General features: G+C 41.7%; 1 protein-coding gene across 1 annotated transcript in view; it reads left to right on the top strand.

The window, feature by feature from the left end:
* LOC126413136 (insulin-like growth factor-binding protein complex acid labile subunit) overlaps positions 1 to 24,605 on the top strand; it is a 465,921-nt gene that overhangs the window by 258,524 nt on the left and 182,792 nt on the right. The window contains exon 2 of the mRNA XM_050083029.1: positions 4,803 to 4,914. Within this exon, the coding sequence (XP_049938986.1) occupies positions 4,813 to 4,914 (102 nt within the window). The 5' untranslated portion in view covers positions 4,803 to 4,812. The remainder of the gene's footprint in view (positions 1 to 4,802; positions 4,915 to 24,605) is intronic.

Below are 24,605 nucleotides of genomic sequence, written 5' to 3'. Positions count from 1 at the left end.
ATTTGAAAAGAGGAATATACGTAAATGTACGTAAATGTACTAATAACAGCGTAGATCATTTCAGTCACTATTTTATGAACTACTTGTGGCTTTTCATGTAGGTGTAGTTATCTCATCATTACATCTTACCAAAAGATATTCTGGTTCAACGCGTCATCAACACTCCCTGCATACAGCATTAAACACCTAAGACTATCACTGTAAATATTTTCTGAATGAGGGATGCAGTTGATGTATGTTTTGGCAGTGCGGGAGTATTAATAGGGATGCATGAATAAATGGAGAAAGAGATTTCAACAATGATTTTAAAACTTTTAATAGAACCAGCAGCATTTCTCAGACCGAACAACGAATTCTTTTGCTGTGAGAGAGAATGCAGATGAGTCGTTCCATATCAACTGAACCATGGCATTCATCCCTCGAACTCGGATTTTCATAAAATTTGGTACATGAGGTTTGTTTACACATATACTGACTGGTTTAAAATTTCATGCACTATCTTAAGCCGTTCCACACCTAGAGCAGCCTGATTTTCAGCTTAAAATCCTAAAAATATCTGTGGCTCTCACGAATTCAATAAGTAGTCTTAAAACTATTTAATTTCTCCCAAAATAGAAGCAAGAAGGATTTGAAAATTTCTGCATTTATATAAAATTTTCTGTTGAATTCAAATATGGTATCAGATTTGTTGTAATTAAATTATGAAGGATGAGTTGAGCCTTGAAAGTAGAAATATTATTTTCTTTCTAATGTCTAAAACATAAATTACAAATAAATGTGTACAGTCTGTGGTTACAGTGTCTCAATACTATGTCTAGTATCATTGGAAAGAGAAGAAAATTTCCTTTAACAGAGCCTTCAAAAATCTTCCAGGAAACCACAACTAGGCCTGTGATGGAAATAAATACGGTACATTTAAAAAAAAAAATGTCATTGAATCATAGAAAAGTTTTCAAATTTCCATCACGCACCAGGTGTCAAAATCGATCATGTATTTTTCTCTATGGCAGCTAGAGAAGTTGTTAGAGCACAATGTGAACATTTTTTTTAATTTCACTGGTAAGTTTCAGTTGAATTCTTATAAAGCAGCATGATTAATTTACAGTTGTTCATTTTACAGAAGAAATAAGCTCCTGTCGTAAAAAAATTACATTACATGGAGGAGTAGGGCAAGTAGACCTGTGTATTGCACAAGTTATCCACCACACAGCATTGGTTCATTCAAACAAGCAGAGTGCCATAAGACCATCTATTCACCAATTGTTACCAGTAATACAGGTACTACATTCACTCATGTACAGAAACGTGCGTTCCTTTTGCAAGTAGGAATTATGCAAACATTGTGAATTAAGTAATGTTTGGAATCATCACAAAATCAGTATGAAAGTTATGCTCATGTGAATTGTTGTGATCCATTTAAAAGACAAAAAACAAATAAGCAAGATTTGCGAGTTGTTTCACTTAATCTTGCCAACCGGTTCCATGAGATATTATGTGTTAGAACCAATATCATTCATGGGTAGAAGTTGGGTTCAACATGCTGTAAGCATGCCTTCAGTGAAATTTCAGGTGTAGATCACAACAAGGCAAACAAAAACAGCAGCCAAAAATTATGAGTGAAGTGAAGACTATGTGTGATTAAGACTGGGAAGAAGGGGAAGCAGCAGAAGATAAAGGAGAACACCATAAACTTAATAGAAGTTGAACAGGTATAGATGACTCACCAATGAAAATACTTTCACCAGCTGCAAACCAAAAATTCAGTGGCAAATGTAAAATAACGATTACTAGGAAAAAAATGTTAAAGAAACTGTATCTTGTGCTCCATGTTCGAGAAGAAGAATTATGCAAAGATGATAGCTCTGAGTATGAAAGCATAGCAGTTGAGCATGAGAAATATGAAAGGCTAATGATTTAGACAGACAGGTTTAATTAATTAAAAAATACCAACTATAAATAGGCTGAAAAACACTTGTGTTCTTACATTTGCTCTTCCATCATGTACAAGCGAAAAAATTCGAAGAACTTTTCGTGTATCACAAAGAATTGTACGAGAAGCTAGGGGCATTTGTAATACAAAAGGAACCAGTTCCCTCCTGCATTACTTGTACGAAATTTTTATGGAGATGATGAGTACAGTTGAGTGATACCTGCTGCGAAATATTAGGTCAGAATAGAAAAGAATGTTCATGCTCAGTAACGCTTAATGCTTAGTAATTTAGAGGAGTTGTATGCAGCATTTAAGCAAATTGATCCTTAAATTAAATAGGGACTTTCAAAATTTTGTCAAATGCGTCCGAAATTTTGTGCTGGTTCATCACATATGCATCCCCTTAGTGTATGCACCATACACCAGAATATCAACTTGGTTTTACATGGCCTATATTTAAGTATGAAGGATGATGTAAATTCTTTCGTAGATAAAATTGTTTGTAGTAAAGAAAACAGGGATTGCATGTTAAGAATTTGTTATAAATGTCCTCCTTCAACAAATTTAACAGATTATAATGAAACTAAAGTTTAGCTCGAGAAAGACGGTGAAATAAATTTTCATCATTGGGTGTTGGCTGAAAGATCTCAGTTTATTGATGCGACCTTACCATTTAATTAATTTACTGATATGTCAGCGACAAAACTAGAAACTTTAGTTTCACAGAGCTATATTGCAAAAAGTCGAGCTGCGTACTTGAAAGAGAGCGAAAAAAATACTATAAATCAAAATGAGGCGCTAGTATTAATGGTGGTTTTGTGCTACACCATACAGTGCAAATTACCAATGGGCTCATATGTCATGCACTGTATATCTGCTGTTATATATTACAAAAATCCTAACACTGAAGAATTATGCCATTTACCATTATGTAATACTTCTAAAGATTTAAATCATTATTTTGCTTGTGTCTGTAACAATTAGTCAAAAATTGTAGAGTAAATTAAATATAACTGTGCTGCTGTTAATAAAAGAGACTGTTTTACAAATGGGGACAACACTAAAGTAAAACTTGCAAATGTTTTTCAGACTTGTGTCGTTATGATGTTGATTTTGGAATCACTGCCATGTGGTCACTTCTTACAAAAAACTCTGGAAAATCACCCTGCGATGCTATTGGGCGCAGGATGAAATAATTGGTGACAAAGGGCAATTTACAGAGGCCATATAAGAAGAAAATTTTTGATCCTTCAAAAACGTTTAAGCTTTACAGAGACAAGTTTTCCAAAATTCATTTTCTTATTTAGAAGAAAAAGAAGCACGTTCTAGAGGAATTAATCTGCAACAGCCATTTACAATATCAAAAACTCTGGCTGGCACCAGAAGTTGCCACCAATTCATACTTTTATCAACCAATAATCTGGCTGCTGAAAGAGTTAGCAGTGATAGTAACTATACTTTTCAATTTAACATTTCTGATGTGCAAACACATTTCGCAAATTTCTTGTAACTAAATACATTTATGGGCTGTGAATACTATTCTAATTGGTGTATTTGTCTTACTGAAATTTTAAATTTAGATCAGGGAGATGCCAGAATTACATTTATGAGTCAGGACGGTCCAGCTGTATCTTTTGACTGGTCAGATACGGGTTGATACTTGATTTCAAAAGGCAGGCAATATCAGATTTCAATAGATTACCAAAAATTAATAAATGTAAAAGTGAGTAATTCATAGTAGTCCAAACTCTATTTTTAGATAGTCATACTAATAAATTTCTGTTCCTGCACGCGTAAATGTGGGTATTATTTTGAATAAATTTTTGTTTCTGTGTGTAAAATCGGAATACTTTGTTAAAATGTCCTAAATATTGTTTTTTATGACCATTAGTGTAACTGTCATTTCCCCATAAAATTTTAAGTCTTTCTTAAAAGAAATTTTCTTCTATTTTCAATTATACCAGTTAGAATATTGGGACACTGTAACTACAGAATGTGCACACAGTAATATATAATTTAAGTTGTGGACATTTAAAAGAAAATATTTATATTTTGAAGGCTCAAATCACCCTTCACAATGTAATTACAAATAACCTGATACAATATTTGATTCTGCAGAAAATTTTGCATAAGTACAAAAATTTTCAAATTAAAAACTACTTATTGGACTCGTGACAGCCACGGATGAATTTTTTTTAGTATTTTAGGCTGCAAATCAAGATTCTCTAGATGTGGATCGGCTCTAAATAGAGGTCTGAAACCTTAAAACAGTCATTACACATGTAAACAAACCATGTGAACCAAATTTCATGACAACCCAATTTGGTGAGTTGCATTCAGCTATTTTTCTGGTTCATTTGACATGGAATGACTCAGATGTAATAAATAACACAGTCGATTTTATCACATATACGTTTATGAGATGTCTTCAGTGCACTCGCCATGTATCTGTTCCTGCCACAGCCACTTGTGGCATTTCACTAGGTGTGTTACATACTGTATGCGTTTTCATTCTTACATAGAGCGCATATAGGTTGTAAAAGGTTTAACGACAGTCATAATGGCCATTTAAAAACTTGCAGTAGAACTAATTCCCAGGGAGAAAACTCAACATTGTCATAAATTTGTATTTAAAATAGGCACTACTCTGTTTAAATGTTGTTCACATGAAAAATCAACAACATACGTTGTATCGTTCTTGAAATTACTGTACATTTTACATTTGTGAACCGCTGGGTATAATTATGTTCCCTAAAAACTTAACCTGATACGGCAATATTCGCAGTGATAGGTGTCGGTGAATAAACTTGAATTACAGATTTGTGCCGTACCTCTCCCTGGAGTGATGACCTGCGGTTGCGTTGTGTTGCAGATGCTGTGTCATGCGGCGGGCGCGGCTGCTGTTGGCGGCGGCGGTGGCGGTCGCGGGGGCGTGGCTGGCGGCCGCGTGTCCTCCGGAGTGCATCTGCCTCTCGCAGACACAGGTAGGCGGCCGGAAAGTGTCTGGAACGTGTGACTACCCCTCCAGTACCGAAATTCTGAGGCAGGGGGTCGATTTAACTCGCTTTTACGCCCAAGGTGATAACTCTTTCAATTTGTCCCACATTTTACCTGCAGATTGGAGTAAATGACCAATAACAGAACATTTCGTCCTTGAATGAACATTAAAATCTCCCTACAGATACTGGTGCAACCCTTTCATGGATCTGACGGTATTTCTTTGGTCTCTGAGTAAAGTGAGTCTCGATTTTCGCCAGGCAAATGTGTTTCAATGTTGAATTGAATTGCTTCATCGGTTCACGGGTGTCGCGTCCGATAATGTTGTGGAGGATGCACAATATTTCGGCGAGACAGCGGCACGTCATATTCTTGTGCTTACTGACTTGTTACTACAATTGCTTGCCGGTACATACGCTGACTTGTGCTCATATCTGTATTTTCACTGTTGTTTACCGTCTCTTCGCCGAGCTGGCGTAGCCGAGCGGTCTGGGCGCTGAGGTTATGGACTGTGCGGCTGGTCCCGGCGGAGGTTCAACTCCTTCCTCGGGCATGGGTGTGTGTGTTTGTCCTTAAGATAATTTAGGTTAAGTAGTGTGTAGGCTTAGGGACTGATGACCTCAGCAGTTAATTCCCATAAGATATCACACATCCTTTCTTCCCACTTGGAAAATCCTTAAGTGAACCAAATTCTGAGATCGCCCCTTCTAGGCTGTAAGCTGGGTGTGCAGTATTAAAAAACCCAATTCGCCGTTCTGAAACTTGTGTGTTGGCGTGCAGTGTCGTTTGGAGTAAGACTCCTTTTGCGTTCTTATCAGTCCGAACACGTCAGAAAATGGTCTGTAATTTATTTAGAGCCTTCACATATGCCTCATAGTTAATGGTTGGCCATTTTGGTAATACAAACACGAGAATGATTTAATCACTATTCCTAAAGACTGTCATAATAACATGGCCAGCAGAGGGAGATACCGTGAATTTCTTCTGTTTTTGCTGATGAGAGTTGGAGCCACATCAGTGACCCTCGTTTTAGTTTCCAGCCCATAATCACTTGTAACTATCTGTGATAAAGGGCCTCTAGATTTGGTTCAAATTACTCCAACAGTTGAGTTAAAAAGGCTTTTCTTTTAATATCGTAGTTGTTGTGAGCATTCGTGAAACCCGTCTTAAGCACCCACTTAAATATCCAAAGATCTCACTTCTAATTCTGACCGGTGGCTATAGAGACAATGGTATAATTGTGACATGTCGGTCTGCGCGAATAATGGCATCCTTGAGATTCAACATTCTGCGTGAAGTGGTTGTGACAGGACGCCCGAAACGCGGGTGATCCTGGAGCTCAGTTTCTGCGCCTTCTAACGCATTAACTCTATTTACCCGTCATACGACAGTACTCCAATTGTCCTACTAACTGCATCATTGTATATACTGCACATAAATGTTTATGGATGTTAGCAATGGTTTCTGTATTCACAACCAAGATATCAGTTACAGTGGTTTCCTTAAAACAGCGGTGGTGAAGAATTCCGTTCGCCGAACCATGCCCTGGCATGGATGGCATAGACTTCAGCCTATCTGCACACATCTCCCGCCACCGCGACACACTGTCTGAGATGGAGGAGGGAGAAACTGTGAAGCCGGTGCATTTAAATGGCAATGCAGTCGTACTGCATACGACTTGCTTTTATATTTCACATATCTCAATAACACAGGTCACAAACAAAACAAATTTTCAGTGTTATTTAATTATTTTAGGCGTATTGATAACGTGACGTAATATTCATCTTGCCCAAACTGTTGGCACACGGGCAGACAGACAGTTTCACAGATTTTTGCACTCAGATTCCCGCGTTATTGTAACTTACTGTGTTTAGTAATCGGATAAAGCTCTTCGACATACTTATCTTGATCGAAGTGTACTAGAATTTTCGCATTCTCATTATAGAGAGGGGAATCTCTACCTTTTTGGAACTATATAGACGTCCTGGCAGTCGCAAAATAGATTTGTCTTTAAAACGGAAATTGCGTTGCAGATAATCAGTTACACCTGCACATGTACAATGGCGTTTTCAACTGAAATGGAAAATGATCTCAAAAACAGTTCCAAAAACGACGTAAGAATGCCAGTGTCCTCAAAATATTTGGAAAACCGTTCACGTAATTTTCATGGCCACGATTAATTCTACAAACGTCGCGTTTTTTTTAGTGAGCTCGCTGTACCGTGTTTGTCCGAATATGTCCCTTCTACAATGCGATGTTCTTTTTAAATACATCCACATCAAATCTGAAATACGTTCTTACCTTGCAATGCTATACTGTGGGCAGTGTGGAATCAAGTCCACTTAAAATGTGAGGCCTGTAATCCCTTCTGGATGCTCTTCGTTCCTGCACTCTTTGTTCCCTCATAAATTCAACAGTAGCGGGTCTTAAATCAAAAAATCGTTCCTTGCTTCCCGCGTAACTTAACCGACGAATTTCGCTGCAATATATAGAATCTCTTTAGTCTGAGTTCAGTTCGAAACTTCCTGGCAGATTAAAACTGTGTGCCGGATCGAGACTCGAAATACGGACCTTTGCCTTTCGCGGGCATGTACTCTACCATCTGAGCTATCCAAGCACGACTCACGACCTGTCTTCACAATTTTACTTCCACCAGTACCTCTGTGAATTTCTGTGAAGTTTGGAAGGTAGGAGACGAGGTTCTGGCGGAAGTAACATTGTGAGGACAGGTCGTGAGTCGTGCTTGGGTAGCTCAGATGGTACAGCACTTGCCCGCGAAAGGCATAGGTCCCGAGATCGAGCCTCGGTCCGGCACACAGTTTTAATCTGCCACAAAGTTTCAAATCAGGGCACACTCCGCTGCAGAGTGAAAATTTCATTCTGGAATGATCCCCCAGGCTGTGGCTAAGACATGTCTCCGCAATATCCTTTCTTCGTGTAGTGCTAGTCCTGCAAGTTTCGTAGGAGATCTTCTGTGAAGTTTGGAAGGTATGAGACGAGGTACTGACAGAAGCAAAATTGTGAGGACGAGTCGTGATTCGTGCTTGTGTAACTCAGATGGTAGAGCACTTGCCCACGAAAGGCAAGGGTACCGATTTATCGTCTCCATCCGGTACACAGTTTTAATCTGCCAGGAAGTTTCAAATCAGCGCACACTCCACTGCAGAGTGAAAATTTCGTTCTGGTTCCCTCATTTCCATTGGAAACTGTTTCAGCTGACAGTGGGATAATGTGTGCGAATTCTGAAATTTTACTGTTCGTACCAACAACTACTTCACGTACTCCTTGCCTGCAAATTTAGCACAAAGTGCTTCTTGATGTACAGAACAATCGATTGCGTCTGTCGACCATTGCAGTTTTATGCTGTCTCACTGCCAACTGAATCTTTACATTCTTTCTACGTGGTATTTAAATGTGATTTAATAGCAGATTTGCAGTATCCATCGCTTATGTGACTGCATAACACGTATTGAGGCTTCTTATCCCTCTCTTCTGTTAACCCCATTCAGTTTTAGTGGCTTGTGCCAATAGATAGGCAGAATGCCTCTTTTTGTGCAGACAACCATTGGATCTGTGAACGTCATCCATACTACTAGCAAATAGTGAAGTGTAAACAGCGCTGACACCAAGATTTTGCCAGACTGGAAAGAGTTCTGCCGAACGAAATTTGTCACACCGTAATACTAAATGAAATGTAGCACTCTGCTGGGTACTTCCGAGAAGACAGAGCAAAGCCGAGACGGGATGAGCCTCGGCCCGCACACCCCGTTCGTGGATTGTTGGGCACTCTGTGGCAGGCTCTGGTTTATAATGAGAGCGCTGGGTAGATGGCATTTTGATGGCTCGTTACGCCTCTGAAATCTGTCAGAATTGATCGAAACTCCCCGAATGTGAAGGGGGAACAGCAAATTTGAGGCCCATAGACTCTAGTAAAAATAATTGTTGCAGTATTTATTTATGTTCTTTCCTGCCTTATATCCTTGTGATTAAAGCTAGGAAGTTCAGGCCAGGACTGCACAATTGTGGTTGGAGGTCTTTGGCGTTTGCAAGGAAACTGGAAATTTGGGGTAAGATCTGATGTGACCGAACTGCTGATGTCATTGGTCCCTAAGCTTACACACTACTTAATCTAACTTAAACTAACTTACACGAAGGACAACACACACACCAATGCCCGAGGGAGCACTCGAACCTCCAATGGGGAGGGCCGCGCCCACCGTGACTAGGCGCCCAAGACTGCACGGCCCCCCTGCGCGGCTGACGTTTGCAAGGGCTTTTAGTTCCGAGATTCATCACTGGATGGCACTAGCAATCAGCAAATGTGTAGTATGAGTTATGATGGCGGCCAGAAAGCGTACGTTCGACTGTTTTTGCTTATTATGACGATATAAGCGTGGTATAGATCGTTTTCATGGAATAAGTCTACTTTAAATAAATCGTCTTACATGAATATCTCATAAATTGTTAATTTACTTCAAAATTAATGGGTTTATAAACTGAAACATTAGAACATGTTTAATTGTGCATGTTTGGTCCAACGTCACATTTTTAAGACGATAGATTGTTTACTGTGTGTTATCCACATTGTATCTATCATGTCTGGCAGCCAGTTAATATTACATAATAATGTGATTTTCTTTTGCGATTACTTTTGTAATATCATCCAGTCTGTTATTTATCACTAATCAAAAAGAAAATTAAATTTCTGGTGCAATATCACCATCTCTCACAGATTTTGTGGACCCTGCTTTGCAAAACCTGCCAGATACAAATGATTTAAGCAATGATGATAATACCCCTAATTCAACTTGTCTCCCAAATGCAAAGACAGTTGCTGGAAACTCTTGAAAAAGTTTGTCTGTCTCGACATCCTGAGGTGAAGATTTTGTTGAAGCGTCAACTTCATAGTGCAATGAAAATGAGGTGCAACAGCATTAAAATTAAAATCTGGAGAACATAAAACAACGTCAACTACATAAGCAACAGGAAGAGAGACAAAACATATACGTTCTTGCTCGAGCTGCAGCAGCAAATGATGAAAATTCTGGACGAAGACACATTTCAGGAAGGAAGCCTTTTCTCATATGGAGAGGTTTTATGTGGGCACAATATTTTTCAAGAAAAATATGATTTTATTTCCTTCAGGTTGCTGAAAGAGTTATAAATCCACAATTTTATTTCCGAAATTATTTCAATGAACAATTGTTCTAAGAAGCTGCAGCCTTTGCAGACATTTACTACATTTTATTTATTTTTTATTTTGCGTATGGGAATACAGCGACAGTATTTTATATAAGTACAGCAATATGTAAACGAAATGTACAAAACAGAACAATTTACTACATGACTAAAATGGACACAATAACTGGCAACAAGTTCACAAGAAATCAAGAAATTGCTGGATGTGCCTCTCAACTGTGTGTAAGTGCAATCAGTCATTGGAAGGAACTGATGCGTGTGATCAGAATTTGGAGGCATATAACACACACACACATAAAAACTAAGAAGTGGGCACTGAATATAAATTACATCTGATGGACGTAGAAAATGTGAATTACGTATCGGAAGGACAGTACAGGAAATAAAGGCCTAACAGAAGACATACATGATCTGCTTGCATTTTGGATGGCCATGAGGAAATACTTCATTACAGAACGAAGTGGGAGGCCATAAAAGGGTTGATTATTATGAGGAAACAGAAGAATAAGAACATTTAATTACACCTGAAACCAGAGAATATATACTAAAATGTTCAGCATGCACAGATAAGAAGTTGGACAAAATTTGATCAATGGCCTATGGTTAATGATTTAAAATCTCCAAGTCATTGCTCCAAGAAGACGTTGCAAACAGCAAAGAAGAACAAAATACGATAATTTTGATGTATATCTGTGATTGTCAAAAGATACCAACTGTTTCCGCTTATATCACATAAAGAAAGGAGATTAAAAACATGTCATAGTTAAATTGTGTACATTATAAAACAGTTGCAGTAAAGGCCCAACACACAGAACTATGCGGTAACCAAATTTCAAAAATATTCTGGAAATAAATTTATTTTTACCTTCCTAATTAATCAGTGACTGGTTCTTACATCCTAAAAGATCCTGTTTTCAAAAGTAACACATAAAATCCTAACTTGGGAATGAAAGGGGTATAAGTGAGACTGCGTAATTTCAGCGCTGTTTTCAGCTTTCAGTTACGAAGAGCTAACGGCTGCATGTGAAAACAGTAGACGTCTAAAGGGTTTTGATAACAATGAGGCATTTCCATAGAGACGTTTACAAAGCCGCGTTAAGTGCCGTGTCCAGCGCACTAAAACTGTCGGGGATCAACTTACGCCGACTCATCTATAGTATGTATGAAAGACGCTAAGTGAGAGATTTCCACAAAGGTGGTCCACTCTGCTTCACAGACTAAAGCGAGAAGAACCAGCAAGGAAATAAAAAGAAAGAACTATAGAGGAGGTCTCGAAGCTGTAAAAGCTAATAATATCTTCTGTATTCTGGAACCAGAAGAAGAATATAAGCTCATTGGACAAAATGAATCAGTCCATCGCGTGATGGTCGGCGAAATGACTTCTGGGGGCTGCGCTTAACTTCAGCTTCAACTCTGTCAAGAAGTGCTTGAGACACATGGGAGACCTCTTTGAAGGATGTGTTTGACACGAAGGATGTGTTTGACACTGACTTCGTTTATAAAGTTTTTGAACCACATTATTTTATTTGTCTTTGCCGGTAGTGACCTCACGTACTGGCTTCGATAAGGCAGCAGTACAGTTGTCACAGATATGGTTTCTGTAAAACAGGTGGCACATTGCACGCCCTACTGAACTGCCTTCATTTGGATGCAGTTCAAGTCAAATCTGCAACAAAAAAAACAAAGGACAAAAAGGGAAACTTTGAAAGCTTCTATATTTTTCATAGGAAACAAAAATTGTTTATCTCTCTTTCTTGAATTGAAGTCGAAACTTTATGGATACTCAGATCTGTCATTTTTTTTGCGCAATAAAATGTATATGTCGTGTGACTAGGGCCTGCGATCGGGTAGACTGTTAGATTTGACGCCACTTCGTCGACATGTGCGTCGATGGGGATAAAATGATGATGATTAGGGCAACACAACACCCAGCCGGGAATCGAACCAAGGCTCTTAGGAATGACATTCTGTCGCGCCGACCACTCAGTTATCGTAGGCGGACATTGCGCAATGATGGGTTGCATCGTTGAAAGGAATCCTGAAACAACTGCCATTCGCACACATAGCAAAGTTTCCGCGTAATTAATCAAGACGAAATCTTAGTTGAACGTAAGAACCATATACACGGTGTGGGCTGGTCCCTCGGCAGCTACGAATGCCGTTTAAACCCGTGTTGCGTGGTGTCGGCGCCTGAGCGAGACAGCTGTGAAGCTGCTCCCACGCCCGGGGCGACGTATGTCGTCGCAAAAACGACACCGCGCCCTTTGTCCGGCCTGCTGCATTGTGGGTAGGCATGGTGACGCCACGGTTCCCGCGAAAAAGCGCCGTGGGCTGCCCAGCCTGCTCTGCGTGTACGTGCGTGCGTGCGGGCGGGCGTGTGTGTGTGTGCGCACGCGTGAGAGAGATAGAGAAAGTGTTTGTGTGCTTCTGGCGCCGGTTCCTGCGTAGGCAGGGGTGTGTAATGCGGGTCACCTAGCTCACAGGAAAGAAGGCACGCGTGGCCAAATGTACATCACTGTACTCATCACAGCAAAAGACGAAACGGAAAGCGTCCATCTCCAGAAGGTGGTAACCGGGCCCTGCCATTCTTCTTCATCACACTGGTGTATCAAACAGCATCCTACCTCCGCCTCTCTCTCTCTCTCTCTCTCTCTCTCTCTCTCTCTCCTTTTCTTAGAGTATCGGCCTAAGTCCTGTATCGCTGACAGACCCTTGCAGAGTTATGTTTTACGCCAACGCATCATGAGCGGATTCAGAAATCCCTGTTGAAAAAGTCAACATGTTGTTGTTGTTGTGGTCTTCAGTCCTGAGACTGGTTTGATGCATCTCTCCATGCTACTCTAACCTGTGCAAGTTTCTTCATCTCCCGGTACCTACTGCAGCCTACATCCTTCTGAATATGCTTAGTGTATTCATCTCTTGGTCTCCCTCTACGATTTTTACCCTCCACGCTGCCGTCCAGTACCAAATTGGTGATCCGTTGATGCCTCAGAACATGTTCTACCAACCGATCCCTTCTTCTAGTCAAGATGTGCCACAAACTCCTCTTCTCCCCAATTCTATTCAATACCTCCTCATTAGTTATGTGACCTACCCATCTAATCTACTGTAGCACCACATTTCAAAAGCTTCTATTCTCTTCTGGTCTAAACTATTTATCGTCCATGTTTCACTTCCATAAATGGCTACACTCCATACAAATACTTTCAGAAACGACTTCCTGACACTTAAATTTATACTCGATGTTAACAACTTCCTCTTCTTCAGAAACGCTTTCCTTGCCATTGCCAGTCTACATTTTATATCCTCTCTACTTCGACCATCACCAGTTATTTTGCTCCCCAAATAACAAAACTCCTTTACTACTTTAAGTGTCTCATTTCCTAATCTAATTCCCTCATCATCACCCGATTTAATTCGACTACATTCCATTATCCTTGTTTGCTTTTGTTGATGTTCATCTTATACCCTCCTTTCAAGACACTGTCCATTCTGTTCAACTGCTCTTCCCAGTCCTTTGCTGTCTCTGACAGAATTACAATGTCATCGGCGAACCTCAAAGTTTTCATTTCTTCTCCGTGGATTTTAATACCTACTCCGAACTTTTCTTTTGTTTCCTTCACTGCTTGCTCAATATACAGATTGAATATCATCGGGGAGAGGCTACACCCCTGTCTCACTCCCTTCCCAACCACTGCTTCCCTTTCATGCCCCTCCACTCTTAAAACTGCCATCTGGTTTCGTACAAATTGTAAATAGCCTTTTTCTCCCTGTATTTTACCCCTGCCACCTTCAGAATTGGAAAGAGAGTATTCCAGTCAACATTGTCAAAAGCTTTCTCTCAGTCTACAAATTCTAGGAACGTAGGTTTGCCTTTCCTTAATCTTTTTCTAAGATAAGTCGTAGGGTGAGTATTGTCTCACGTGTTCCAAAATTTCTAAATGGTTCAAATGGCTCTGAGCACTATGGGACTTAACTTCTGAGGTCATCAGTCCCCTATAACTTAGAACTGCTTAAACCTAACTAACCTAATGACATCACACACATCCATGCCCGAGGCTGGATTCGAACCTGCGACCGTAGCGGTCGCGCAACATTTCTACGGAATCCAAACTGATCTTCCCCGAGGTCAGCATCTACCAGTTTTTCCATTCGTCTGTAAAGACTTCGCGTTAGTATTTTGCAGCTGTGACTTATTAAGCTGATAGTTCGGTTATTTTCACATCTGTCAACACCTGCTTTCTTTGGGATTGGAATTATTATATTCTTCTTGAAGTCTGAGGGTATTTCGCCTGTCTCATACATCTTGCTCACCAGATGGTATAGTTTTGTTAGGCCTGGCTCTCCCAAGGCTGTCAGTAGTTCTAATGAAATGTTGTCTACCCCGGGGCCTTGCTTCGACTTAGGTTCTGCAAAAACAGATCTTGGGATTTTACTACTCTCTGTTATCCCTTGGGATCCGAAGCGCCTCAAACATGTGCCGAGAAACACTTGATATACTGAAGTCAGTCAGTACAATTTCGCACTATTGTTTAGTGAACAAGATACGAATTTACTGAGTATGAGACCCGATCTCTGACTGGATTAAAGAATTTTTAAGAGACAGAAGTCAATATCTTACTTTTAATGCGCTGAAGAAAAATGTAAAGGTAACGTCTCAAGTAGCCATAGGGAGTGCTGTAGAAGTATTACAGATATAAACATCTAGGTGTGATAGATCGCATCACAGCGAACAACTTTCGTTAGAGATAAAAATTCACAAATGTGTCTCAGCGATTTTAGATGCCCTTTAGTATTCAGTGGCGACGGGACGACAAGATTCCACCAAACTAGCAAGGCCTACTGACCAGGTATACAGCACACAACCTACCCCAGTTAACTGACAGAATTACTTCCAACAACAAAATCAAAAGTATTAGTTACATGAATGTGTAGTGTCTCTTTTTTGGGGGGCATATCCAAAAGAAGAGACATCACTCATTCATGTAATTGATATGCGTCGATGGCCTATGAATCCACAACCATTAGCACAGAGCGTTTACATTCTACCCCCAAAGGGAATCTTAAATTAGCGAGCACGGACGAGATTGATGGAGACTGCGGATAAGTCATGGCGCTAGATTGGAAGATGAGTCGGCCGAGGACCGCGCCAAAAGGGCCCACGCATTTACAATTAACACTGCGTCTGGGTGCCGGAGTGGCTAACGCAACTCCAGCACAATTTTCGACACGCCACCGCTGATTCCTCATCAAGTCCCGATGCGGCCGATATCGTCAGTACCTTCCCTTTCCCTTCCCTTCTCCCCCCTCGTCCTTGAGTTTATGCAATAAGAACGAGTGTCTCTAAGCGGTGAGATATTCGAAGCAGATGACTGGATGATAGGCAAATGCCACAGAATGTTTATGCCCTGTCGCCTCTCACGGGCTTTTATTTATTGGTCACCAGTCTTGTAGCTACAGGGTGGGCTACTAACCATTGCCACCTAGAATAACTGCGAAAGTATGATAGGAGCTGAAAAGTTCGTGGGACAAAAGTTACATGGGACAACCGGGGCCATAATATGACGTTGATTTTTTGTTGCTAGGTGGGGTCGCTTCAGAGATATGAAGGACAACTTTATTTTATTAGAAGGGATGCTACAGTTCGGTACTTATTTTCTGATAGCGGCTATCGAAACGAATCCAATGATGTGTAACAGTAATGTATTTGAAGGTCAACGAAGGTCACAAAGGTGGCCTGAATGTCCATTTACAGAAGGTGTTCGAAGTGATGACCATCGATATCAATGCAGTGCTGCAATCTTCTTATAATGGATTGAGTGGTATTCCTCATCACATCCGCACTTATCGAAGCACATTCTCTGATAATTCTCTCTAAAATATCTTCAGGTGTAGTTGGAACATCTTTGTAAACAATGTCTTTTACGAATCCCCACAAGATAAAATCCAGATGCGTCAAGTCTGGCGAACGAGCCGGCCACGACACACCTACTCCCGAGTCCAATCGAACGATTTGTGAATTTCCTCTGCAACTCATTTCTAGCCTTCAGTGAAAAATGTGCCAGACACCCATCGTGTTCATACCATATTCTGTTCCTTGTTCCTAAGGGCATTTCTTCCAAGAACAGACCTAATGTTTCTTGCAGGAATGTGGTGTACTTCCTACAATTAAGATTTCCTTCGATGAAATAGGGGCCTATAAATTTGTCCTCCAGAATCCAACACCATACATTCATCGACCACGGTTTTTGGTGTGCAACTTGCAGCAGCCAACATGGATTTTCAGTTACGCAATAAGCATCTTATCCAAATTAACGTTTACATGGTTTGTAAACGTAGCCTCGTCAGTAAATAATATCAAATTAATAAAGTGTCATCCCTCTGAATCTGAAGTGACCCCATCGGCAGAATTCAGTGCGACGCATACAATCACTACCAGTTAATTCTTGGTGGACACTGATATGGTAAGGATAATATATACGGCGATGCAGAACACGAACAACACTACTCTGGCTCATTCCAGATTCCCTTGCGCTTTGATGCCTACTCAACACAAGGATATCGAACCACAGTGGTAAGAGAACCAATTCTGTTTCCTCGTTAGTAAGTTTGCTTTGCCGGATATGTTTCCGACGCGTTAAAGATCCAGTTGTTCTCAATTTATCATATACATATTTAAATGTACTACGTGCAGGATGAGTACGTTGAGGATAGCTTTCAGTATATAAGTCTGTAGCGCTCACTAAATTTCGTTGGAATTCTCCCTAAATGAGAAGCATGTCGACTTATTCTTCGAAGGAATACATCTTTCACATTCGCTTGATTCGATGATTATAGTCTTACCGTTCCTACTAGTGCTGTATTGTGAAACAGTCAAATGGTGTTTACATGCCATTAGATGGATGCACCGTATTCGGCGAATATTTACTATTTGCACTATATACGAGAGAGAATTGTTAGAGCATGTACTTCGATAAGTGCCGAAGTGATAAGGAATACCACTGAATCCACGATAAGAAGATTACTGCACTGTATTTATACCAATGGTCATCACTTCGAACACCTTCTGTAAATGGGCGTGTATGCCACCTATTTGACTTTCGTTGACCTTCAAAGACCTTGCTCTTACACATTATTGGATTCGTCTCGATAGCCGCTATCAGAAAATAAGTACCAAACTATAGCACTATATCTCCGACGGGACCACGCCTAGCAACAGAAAACCAACGTCATATTATGGCCCCCATTGTCCCATGAAACATTGTCCCAGAAACTTTTCAGCTACTATCATGCTTCGGGAGTTATTTTAGGTGGCAATAGTTAGTGACTCACCCTGTAGTTTGATGAGGCACGCCGCTAATTCTCTCTTGTGGCAACCTCTTCATCTCAGAGTAGCACTTGCAATCTGTGCCCTCAATTATTTGCTGGATGTATTACAGTCTTTGTCTTTTCCTACAGACTTTACCCTCTACAAATCCCTCTAGTACAATGGAATTTATTCCCTGATGTCTTAATGGACGTCCTACCATTTTCTCCCTTCATCTTGTAAGTGTTTTCCATGTGTTTCGTACCTGTCCGTTTCTGCACAGAAGTTCCCCATTCCCTACCTTATCAGTCCACTTAATTTTCATTATTCGTCTGGAGCACTATATGTCAAACGCTTCGATTCTCGTCTGTTCCGGTTTTCCCTCAGTCCGTGTTTCTCAATTATACAATGCTGCACTCCAAACATACATTCTCACAAATTTCTTCCTCAAGTTAAGGTTTATGTTTCATACTAGTTGATTTTATTGGCCAGCAATTCTCTTTTTGCCAGTGCTAGTCTGCTTTTGACGTCCTCCTTGCTACGTCTGCCATGGATTATTTTATTGCCTATGTAGCAGAATTCATTAACCTCACCTACTTCATGTCCATCAGTCCGAATGTCAAGTTTCTCGCTGTTCTCATTTCAGCTATCTCTCTCTCATTGCTTTCGTTTTTCCTTGATTTACTCTCAATTCATATAATGTAGTCAGTAGACTGCTCATTTTATTCAATAGATCTTGTAATTCTTCACTTTCACTGAGGATAGCAACGACATGACCGAATCTTATCATTGATATCCTTTCACCTTGAATTTTAATTCCACTTGTGAACCTTTCTTTTATTTCTATATTGCTTCTTCGATGTGTATATTGAACAGTAGGAGTGAAAGACTACATCCCTGTCTCTCTCCATTTTTAATCCGAGCACTTCGATCTTGATTTTTGACTCTTATTGTTCTATCTCGGTTCTTAGATATATTGTATATTACTTGTCTTTCCCTATAGCTTACCAAAAGTCTTCTCAGAATTTCATACATCTTCCACTATTTGATGCTGTCGAACGCGTTTTACATGTTGGCAAGTCCTGCGGACGCGTTTTGATTTTTCTTTAGTCTTGCTTTTATTATGAACTGTAATGTCAAAACTACCTCTCTGGTGCCTTTACCTTTCCTGAGGTCAAATTGATCGCCATCTGTCAGTTCTTCAATCTTCTTTTCCGTTCTTCTGTATATTGTTCTCGTCAGCAACTTGGATGCATGAGCTGTTAAGCTGATTTTGTGGTGAACCTCTTGTCACCTCTTGCAGTCTTCAGGACTGTGTGGATGATATTTTTCCGAAATTCAGATGGTATATCGCCAGACTCTTACATACTACATACCAAAGTGAATGGTCGTTTTGTTGCCACTTCGCCCATTGATTTTAGAAATCCTTTTTTGCCCTTTTTGATCTCTCTTCCCATACTCTTTTAAATTCCCTATATCTTCTAAATCGACTCCTGTTTCTTCTTCATTCACATCAGACAAGTATTCATAGATGCCTTCAGATTACTCTTTCCGTCTACCTGTCCTCTCCTCTGCATTTAACAGTGGAATTCCCATTGCGCAGGCCGGAGTGGCCGAGCGGTCCCAGGCGCTCTCGTCTGCAACCGCGCGACCGCTACGGTCGCAGGTTCGAATCCTGCCTAGGGCATGGATGTGTGTGATGTCCTTAAGTTAGTTAGGTTTAAGTAGTTCTAAGTCTAGGGGACTGATGACCTCAGAAGTTAAGTCCCATAGTGCTCAGAGCCATTTGAACCAATTCCCATCGCACACTTAATGTTCAGAACCTTCACTTTTAATTTGGCCGCACATTGTTTTGACTTTTCTATATGCTGAGTCGGTTCTCTGACAATCATTTTTTGTTCGATTTCTTCACATTTTTCATGCAGCCATTTCGTCTTAGCTTCCCTGCACTTCCTATATATTTCATTCCTGAGCGACTTGTATTTCTGTATTCCTGAATTTCCCTGAACATTTTCGTACTTCCTTCTTTCATATATCAACTGGAGTAGTTTTTCTGTTACCCATGGTCTTTTCGCAGTTCGTTTCCTTGTACTATGATTTTTTTGCAGCTTATATGGTTGAGTTTCAGAGATATCCATTTTTCTTCAACTATAGTGCCTACTGTGATATTCCTCGTCGCAGTATTTACAGCCGTAGAGAACTTCAGGCGTACTTCTTCATTCCTCATAGTTTCTATAAAACACTCAGCTTACTCTTCATCACTAATAAGTTGTGACCTGGGTCTATATCTGCTCCTACAATCCTATATCCGATTTCATACCCTCTGCCTGACCGTAATGTAATCAAACTAAAATCTTCCCGTATTTCGCGGCCTTTTCCAAGTATACCCCCACCTCTCGCGAGTTATTAGCTGATATTTTTTTTGCAGAACTCAATTAGTCTTTCGCCTCTCTCATTCGTAGCACCAAGCACATGTTCTCCCGTTTCCCTTTCTTCCACTACTTCTGCAACCGCATTCCAGATCCCCATGACAATTAGATTTTCACCTCCCTTTACGCACTGAATTACCCGTTCAATATCCTTGTATACTTTCTCTATCTCCTCATCTGGAACTTGCGACATCGGCATGTATAGATGAACTATTGTCATCGGTGTTGGTTTGTTGTCGACTCTGATGATAACTGTTCACAGTAACTCACTCTTTGCCCTGCCTTCCTATTCTTAACTAACCTGGCTCCCGTTATATACAATTTTCGGCTGCTGTTTATATTACCCTAAAGTCATCTGGCTGGAAATCCTTCTCATCTTTCTATTTCCCTTCATTGACACTAACTATATCTAGCTGGAGCCTTTGAATTTCCTTTTTGGACTTTCTAACTTCCCTACCACGTTCAAACTTATGACGTTCCACGCCTCGACTGGTAGAACGTTATCTTTTCGTTTGTTGTACAACTTTTTTTTCATGGTCACCTTCCCTTAGCATTCCCCTCCTGGAGATCCGAATGGTGGACTATTCCGGCATCTCTTGCCATTGGATCATCACGATAATTATGGACCACATGTCCTGTGGATACACATTATGTGTCTTTAATGCAGTGGTTTCCATTGTTTTCTGTATCCTCATGCCGTTGATCATTGCTGATCTTTCCGCCTTTAGGGGCAGTTTACCACACAAGGGCAAGAGATTTCTCTGAACCTCTGTCCATTCCTGTGACTTCTTTGACAAGGCCGTTGGCAGAATGAGGATGAGCTCTTTCCCCGCAAGTCTTCGGCTGCCAAAGCTGACGACTTTTACTCAAAGTTTAAGCGGTGGCAGGGTTCGAACCCGGGACCAAAGGCGTTTTGATTACTAACTGAAGACGTTACCTCTAGACCAGGAGCATAACCACTCTTAAGTGACATCTAGCATCTCCGGGATGCATCAATGACTTTTTGTGAAAATATAGTTGTTCCCCGTGATCTGTCATCCATTACGTTTGTCTCAAAGACTGTGGAATATCCTATATAAAAAGTATGTAATGCATAAGGTCAATAGCTTTATGATGCTTTTAGCAGATGACGCTGTTCTCTATACGATAGTTTTAACAGCAGAATATTGTATCGAGTGGCTGAAAGATTGTCAGAGGCTCAATTTCTGGTGCAAGGACTGGCAGTTGACTTTGAACGTAAACACTTGTAACCGATTTCGTGTATATAAGTGAGTAGATACACTGTTGTTCGATTAATCCGCTGGAACGAAAAATTACCGGATAAAGTAAAGCCGGCCGAGGTGGCCGGGATGTTCTAGGCGCTTCAGTCTGGAACCGCTCGACCGCTACGGTCGCCGATTCGAATCCTGCCTCGGGCATGGATGTGTGTGATGTCCTTAGGTTAGTTAGGTTTAAGTAGTTCTAAGTTCTAGGGGACTGATGACCTCAGATGCTAAGTCCCATAGTGCTCAGAGCCATTTGATAAAGTAAAACCCATAAAATATCTAGGAGTAACTGTCAGAAGGAAGCTGCAATGGAATTGTCACTTAAACAAATTGTAAGTAAGGATGAGATGGATTAGAAGAATTTTAAGCAAGAGCTTGGAGCTATCCTAACTTAAATCTGCTCTAAGAGAACGTGGCGAATACTGTACCCTCTTTCCTGAGTTACTGGAATGGCGTGAGACGTTTTAAAAATATATAAGATGAAGAGAAAACCGTTCTATTACATGCTCGGTATGATTCACGTTGACTCTGAAAAGAAAGATTACGAGACTTGCAAGATACCTCGTGTGGGAGGGAGAAAGAGGTGTGAATTTTGATTTAAATTCTATAAATGAAATGCAAGGAGTGCTGTTCAACATATAAGTGGTTTATTCAGTGCAACTGCATTAAACGGCACATAGAATAATTATTGAAATTTAATCAAATTCATTTAACAATCACTCACGTATCATGATAAAAAAAGTAATTTTTTGTCAACAGATACTGTAGAAAGAGTCAAATAAAATAACAACAAATAGAATTGAATTGGCACCAAGAGCTAACAAGTGAATTATATAAGGTGCCTCCCCTGGTATCCGCCTTTTAACATGAGCATTGTACGACTTCATTCTAATCTAACATATAAATAACTTACGCGAGACGGGTTGACCTGGTGTATTAAATGAGGAAGGAATAAAAAAAAAAAAAACAGCTGAACATACGACTCTCTTAACGCGCAAACGGTGATTACTGTGCCTTGCGTCTGTATGAGCATCTAACACACTGCAAAGAAATTGAAGAAAGCGAAAGAAGAATGCACAGCTAGGAAGGCGGGCGTGTTCTGTATTACCACGTTCACAGCGTGGTCGGCGTGGCGTTGGAGTTGGCTGATTGCTTGCGGCTGCATCAAGACTCTGCCGGCGTCGTAGTTGATAGCGTCTAACATTCCCTACGCTGAAAATAGTGACCGAAACCTACTACTGGAAGTTATCATTACTGGACGACGGTATGCGTCCATCTGCAAGTGCAAACCTACGTGAAACTGCATTAAACAAAGCTCAAAACTGTTCTAACAGTACTACCGTCATCGGACATGTAGTAAATCAAAATGATCCTGAGTTAAGCTCTTGATAACGCGCACAGTGAGTGAAGCTCGCCAATTTGGATCTCACAAACCTTGCTCTCTTCGCTGTTTGTCAGGAATGCAAAGTGCATTGTCTCATCACAAGCGATAAGAGAATCGTTGCGGCTTATCGGAAGCAGTCAAGAGTGAACTCCTGCCTCCTCAGAAGCAATATTCGGAATGCCCCTTACTAGTGCGCTCCTCGCACCTGGAGAGAGAAAGCCGCTCCCCTCCAGCGTCTCGTCTCCGCCCTTCCGCAAATTACGTAGCTCGTACTACACTCCTGGAAATTGAAATAAGAACACCGTGAATTCATTGTCCCAGGAAGGGGAAACTTTATTGACACATTCCTGGGGTCAGATACATCACATGATCACTCTGACAGAACCACAGGCACATAGACACAGGCAACAGAGCATGCACAATGTCGGCACTAGTACAGTGTATATCCACCTTTCGCAGCAATGCAGGCTGCTATTCTCCCATGGGGACGATCGTAGAGATGCTGGATGTAGTCCTGTGGAACGGCTTGCCATGCCATTTCCACCTGGCGCCTCAGTTGGACCAGCGTTCGTGCTGGACGTGCAGACCGCGTGAGACGCCTCTTCATCCAGTCCCAAACATGTTCAATGGGGGACAGATCCGGAGATCTTGCTGGCCAGGGTAGTTGACTTACACCTTCTAGAGCACGTTGGGTGGCACAGGATACATGCGGACGTGCATTGTCCTGTTGGAACAGCAAGTTCCCTTGCCGGTCTAGGAATGGCAGAACGATGGGTTCGATGACGGTTTGGATGTACCGTGCACTATTCAGTGTCCCCTCGACGATCACCAGTGGTGTACGGCCAGTGTGGGAGATCGCTCCCCACACCATGATGCCGGGTGTTGGCCCTGTGTGCCTCGGTCGTATGCAGTCCTGATTGTGGCGCTCACCTGCACGGCGCCAAACACGCATACGACCATCATTGGCACCAAGGCAGAAGCGACTCTCATCGCTGAAGACGACACGTCTCCATTCGTCCCTCCATTCACGCCTGTCGCGACACCACTGGAGGCGGGCTGCACGATGTTGGGGCGTGAGCGGAAGGCGGCCTAACGGTGTCCGGGACCGTAGCCCAGATTCATGGAGATGGTTGCGAATGGTCCTCGAGGATACCCCAGGAGCAACAGTGTCCCTAATTTGCTGGGAAGTGGCGGTGCGGTCCCCTACGGCACTGCGTAGGATCCTACGGTCTTGGCGTGCATCCGTGCGTCGCTGCGGTCCGGTCCCAGGTCGACGGGCACGTGCACCTTCCGCCGACCACTGGCGACAACATCGATGTACTGTGGAGACCTCACGCCCCACGTGTTGAGCAATTCGGCGGTACGTCCACCCGGCCTCCCGCATGCCCACTATACGCCCTCGCTCAAAGTCCGTCAACTGCACATATGGTTCACGTCCACGCTGTCGCGGCATGCTACCAGTGTTAAAGACTGCGATGGAGCTCCGTATGCCACGGCAACTGGCTGACACTGACGGCGGCGGTGCACAAATGCTGCGCAGCTAGCGCCATTCCACGGCCAACACCGCGGTTCCTGGTGTGTCCGCTGCGCCGTGCGTGTGATCATTGCTTGTACAGCCCTCTCGCAGTGTCCGGAGCAAGTATGGTGAGTCTGACACACCGGTGTCAATGTGTTCTTTTTTCCATTTCCAGGAGTGTATTTTTCAAAGCCAACGTTAGATTCTTGCCGATGAAGAAGTTCCTTTCAAAATTTCTTTCCTCCTTGCGTCGCATTCTGCGAGGAAAATAGAGCGATACTCTGTGTGAGACAGAGTATACAAATAAACCAAGACTTCTCCCTTTGCGTATTGCCGCTAAGTTCCCAGGTGTTCCGCTCGCGGGAAACCGCCAAAATTCCCCGGGCCACTTGAGATTCTTGGAGACCCAAGTCGAGCTGTTGCTATTCAACTCGCCGCTCTGTCCGTGTTACCTAGAATCGTGGCAAAGCTGTTTTTCCCTCTAAGTTTATAGTTTTCGCTGCCTCGAGCACACGTACGAATGTTCACTGCTTCCCTTGGCAGCGTGTAGGTGTATGCAGCTTCTTCGCCTGTCGCTAA

Source organism: Schistocerca serialis, chromosome 7 (assembly GCF_023864345.2).
Source record: "Schistocerca serialis cubense isolate TAMUIC-IGC-003099 chromosome 7, iqSchSeri2.2, whole genome shotgun sequence".
Classification (NCBI taxonomy): Eukaryota; Metazoa; Arthropoda; class Insecta; order Orthoptera; family Acrididae; genus Schistocerca; species Schistocerca serialis.
The sequence above is the reverse complement of the archived record's forward strand: the minus strand, read 5'-3'. Positions and strand labels throughout refer to the sequence as shown.